The sequence below is a fragment of the Porites lutea genome, chromosome 7 (assembly GCF_958299795.1).
Source record: "Porites lutea chromosome 7, jaPorLute2.1, whole genome shotgun sequence".
In the NCBI taxonomy this organism is placed as follows: Eukaryota; Metazoa; Cnidaria; class Anthozoa; order Scleractinia; family Poritidae; genus Porites; species Porites lutea.
The window spans coordinates 21,387,948-21,392,574 of record NC_133207.1 but is presented as its reverse complement, the minus strand read 5'-3'; the positions used below and the strand labels follow the sequence as shown (position 1 = coordinate 21,392,574).

At 38.3% G+C, this 4,627-nt stretch overlaps 1 protein-coding gene across 1 annotated transcript; it reads left to right on the top strand.

The window, feature by feature from the left end:
• The first annotated feature begins 336 nt into the window (after nucleotides 1–336).
• On the top strand, nucleotides 337–3,530 carry LOC140943197 (tumor necrosis factor-like). Its single transcript, XM_073392267.1, has 3 exons — nucleotides 337–524; nucleotides 2,036–2,105; nucleotides 2,905–3,530. Exons 1-3 carry the CDS (start codon nucleotides 438–440, stop codon nucleotides 3,240–3,242), a joined length of 495 nt encoding a protein of 164 aa, XP_073248368.1. The 5' UTR covers nucleotides 337–437; the 3' UTR covers nucleotides 3,243–3,530.
• Nucleotides 3,531–4,627: the final 1,097 nt, after the last annotated feature.

Genomic DNA, 4,627 nt, shown 5'->3' with positions numbered 1-4,627 from the left:
AGTCGCTAGGTTTGTTTTGATATTTAACAGACTTTCCTTAGTTATTTTGAGCTAGTTGCGTTTTTCCTTATTTTTCATTGCTTGGGATTATAGCTGACCTTGATTGCTATCTACATCAGAGTTCCTATTTTGGTTTATGTTCCAGCTCTGAACTTTGGTTGTCAGGTTTTTATTGGTTTTCTTGTTCTTGACATGACCTTATAAGTTTTTCTTCACCGACTTTGGTAATCAACAGGATGTGCATAAAAATCACAAGGAAATGCGTTCGTGACTCTCGTGTTCAGCAAGCCCGAACGCATCTATATTTTAGTTATTAAAATTGCCAATTTTTGGCTCAGTTTTTCAGTATTAACGATTAAGTTGAGCTGTTAAGTTAAACTTAGTCTGTCTGAACTGCTAAACTTTTCACAAGGTTAATATCTAAGAGTTGCAAGATCATGAAGTTCTTGGTTATCATTGTTGCTTCGGTTTGTGCCAACCTGAATTTTTGCCAAGCAGTAACCGTTTCAGGAAATCATGATCAAGTAGGAAAATCTACCATTTCCTAACTTGTCAATAATTAACTCAACTCAATTCTCTTATTTTATTATTATCGTTTTTTCTTATATTTTATCTATAATGTAGTTTTTTTGCTAGCATTTGTTTGTCCTTTTAATTGCCAAAGCAGTTGAAAAACGACCATACGCTCGAATAGTCCCAAAATTTTATTTTGTACTTAGTATTTGTGTTGAAAAGCTTACTTCGTTAAACTTGTTACGTAAGAGACTCGCTTAACTCCAAATACCGATAGCTGTAGTATATAAAATAGTGTTACTGGGCAAATGTGATACCGGAATGACTCATTCTGGAACGAGTTCTAGTTCATTCCATCTTCATATATTTCTCTATTTCTATGTATTCGTTTATATGATAGCGAAACGACATTTCGTTCCCATACAAGCCACTCCGGAAAGTCTCGTTCTGATGAGAAATTTATTTATGTCTTCCTCTCTCCGCTCAAAACAAAACCCCTAAATGCTGCTCTTGCCTGAGCTCTGTTTACTGGGCAATAAAATTAAACACACTTAAGTTGGAGCAAAATGGCTATGGACAATAGGTCCATAGCCGCTTTTATTGAAACAAAGAGAACAAAAATGAATTCTGTTATAATATGTTTGCCCAGTAAAGGTGCGGGCCGAGAAAAACGCACCAGCACTAATTATATACTACAGAAAAAGTGGACGGATCAGGGGAAGGAGGTGGGAGTCAAAAGAAGCTTCTAACTCCGAGCAGTAGAGACGAATGGCAAGCACATGGCTTGCGAGTTCATGTGACTTGTCAAAACCTTAGAGGGGGGTTGAACATAATGGCCACTGACACCTGACCCAAACCCAGTCCCCCTTGATTATCAAATACCCTGGTCAAAGAGAGAAGACATAAAAATTCTATTTGCAAGCAAATATTTTGTTTATGGTATAATGTAAACTACAAACGAAAATCGTTCCGGAGTGAAAATCGCAAAACGTGTGGCCGATGTGGCGAATACAGAATGAGTATCTATCGCCTCATATAAGGGAATCCAAGACAGTTTTGGATTCTGGATTCCACACAGTGGATTCCGAATACCAGTATCTAATTCCAGTCTAATTCAGTAAAAGTTGGATTCTGGATTTCAATCGTTAGAGGGATTCCGGATTCTTTGAGCTGTATTTCGGATCCCAAAGCCCAGGATTCCGGATGCCAAAAGCAAAATTTTCTGTGCTTCCAGATTCCACAGGCAAAAATTGCACGGATTCCGATATCTAATTTGACGCGAAAACCACACGCGAGCGAGAACGCCTTTGGCTGAGCCGTTCGATTTTGATGTGAATGCAATGCGAACTTCGGTCGTTTAGAGATAACACGTGGCTTCCAGAAAAACTTTGTAGAGCGAGCAGTAAACATAGTTCCTTATATAGGTGGGATACTAAGTGAAAAATAGACTCTTGTAAACTTATTTAAAAATAGCCATACTATTGAGAAAATTATTACAAAATTATTGTTCTTTATTTTACAGAATTCAAACAAGCCATCTGCTCACATCGAAGCTGTAAGCAGAGGAGAACTGACCTATCAAGCCAACCAACGTATATGCGTTTATTAACTTCCACTACACCGCTAACTCTCCACTTGTCATTAACCATCTGACACATCGTGTCTGCCAATGGTCAAATAACGTAGAATCAGATGTCATAAATTGTCTCTTGTATAAAAAAGGCTTATTCTAATTTTTGCCAACGTATCATTCGCAAGACACGAACCTATTAGTAGTGCTAGTTTTGCTCATTTTGTATTCAACTACTGACGATTAAGCTTAAATTCTCGAAAAACGCTCTCACGGTGCTACAGATTAAAAACGCCACCCATTTCCCCTTCAAAGGAGACAACTTAAATAACTAATATGCAAATACTTCATTTAAACACAAAAATTATTAAAAATAAATATCCTATACATCATCTCAAACGATTTCCGCCATTTTTCTATCACAAACATAAAACTTCTAAATAACGTTACTTTGTGTTCAAAACTACTGTCTGAAATGTTCAAAACACGAACCCGTGGAACACACCGCGAAGATAAGGTAAAAAAGAAAACAAAACGAAACAGCAGCATTTGCTGTCATAAAAGGACAGCAACAAACAGCAGCCTCCGCCGATGAACCACAAGCCGTCAACGAGACTTTTCTGGTTCGTTCTCATAAGAACTTTGCGCTGAGTACGCTGATTGGCTAGTTTGTATTGCCTACTGTATTTCCCTGCTCTGTACTGATCTTCAGACGAGTTGTCCTATTCTTTTTAAATTAGAATATCATAGATTCCCTTTTTCAAAATTAAAGAAAATTAAATCACCCAGAATTAACATCCTTTTTCCTTTTCACCCTATAGTGATTAAAGACTGGAATGCCAATGCCACGAACAGCCATCTTGCTGGAGGGATGAAGTACCACGATGGAAAACTGACTGTGCCTACCACTGGACGGTACTATATTTACCTGCAGATCTACTATCACAGCACTGGAAGGATCCAAGTGAGAGTGAACGGCCGTGTGCGAACAATGATTCAGATCCCTGTCCCAGAAAAAAGTGTCCACGGTACCGCGTACGCAGGAGGGATTTTCAACCTGATTGCTGGTGACGTCATTACGATTTATTCGATCAGAAACAACTGCAAACTTTACATGTGGAGCTTCCACACCTACTTTGGCGCGTATTTGATTGAATAAAAGATGACAACTGCCCCAATCACCTCATGAATTAAAGGGATAAACCAGATTTAATTACAAATTTAACGTGTTTGAAAAGAGCCTTTCATTCAAAATCATCTTTGGTCATTAATATTGATTCAAACACTTTTCTTAGCAATGTGGTCAAGTTTACGCCGCTGTAATTGAAACCTTATCAGTCTATAAGGTCTATAAGGCTTGTTTACTTAACTAGAAAGCGCTGTTTTGTAGAAGACACTTGTAATGGATATCTTAAGGCTGAAATAAATTAAAGAGTGGTGCTTATAATCTGTGTGGAGCATTGAGTGAAAGTAAATCAACCTATTGTAAGTAAATTCATCCAATGTACCAATTACAAGGCCTTTTTTTCATTTGTCGGGAAAATCGAAGACGATCAGGGATTCTACTGTTTCTCGAAAGTCCCAGATTTTTTCTGCTGTCTGGGATGGCCGGAAACAAATCAGGTAAATCGGGACGCGTCCCAGAATTTCTGCACTGGTCGGTGCAAACATTACCGACATCAGACATCAAAAGTTTTATAATTTGTACTGTCGGGGACGTCGGGAAACGATGGGTCTAATGTATCAAGTCGTCTATGTTGGTGTGAACAACCGAATCATTACCATGATTCATTTACCTTCAATCACCTACATCTTCAGGTACCATGTACGCAGATGGAATTTGTAACCTGACAGCCGGTGACTTCATCTTAACTTTCTTTCACCTGCAGTTCAGCTATCACAGCTACATTGGAGCGTAATTGATTTTGAAAGTCAAATAATTGTTGCGTCGTATTTTGATTGTGAAGTGCTAATAAATAGTATGGAATTAGCGCTATATAAATGCAGGAAATGTTACTGAGTATCGGGTCACTGCCTGTGTAGGATACTCCGTGCCATCATTCAGTCCTAAATATAATTAGGTGTCCAGCAGGCATTTCGCAGAATCCTTCTTGACCCCTGCAAGGTTCAGTCGTTGTAAAAGTTCCGTGAAAAATGGTATTCCCAACTGTCTTAGCCGCATTTTAAATCCTTTCGAAACTGTTCCTAGTCAACCAATTAAAATTAGGATGACTTAAACTGAACGAAAGTTCCAAATTCGTTTGATTTCTTATTTCAAGGCACAGTAATCAGAGTAATTATCGATCTTCTTTCTTTTCTTGTTAATCATTGTGGTGTCGGATGGGCAGGCAACATCAACTATAATGCACGATTTATCTTCCTTATTTAGGAGCACAATAACGGGCTTGTTGTGTTAAATGTGATGGACTAATTGGATCTTAAAATCCCACGACAGTTTGTACTTCTCAGTATGACAGACTGGATCCGGTTTGTGGTGATACCAGTTTGCAGCATTGTCCTTTCAAAACCACATTTCTCGCTGAG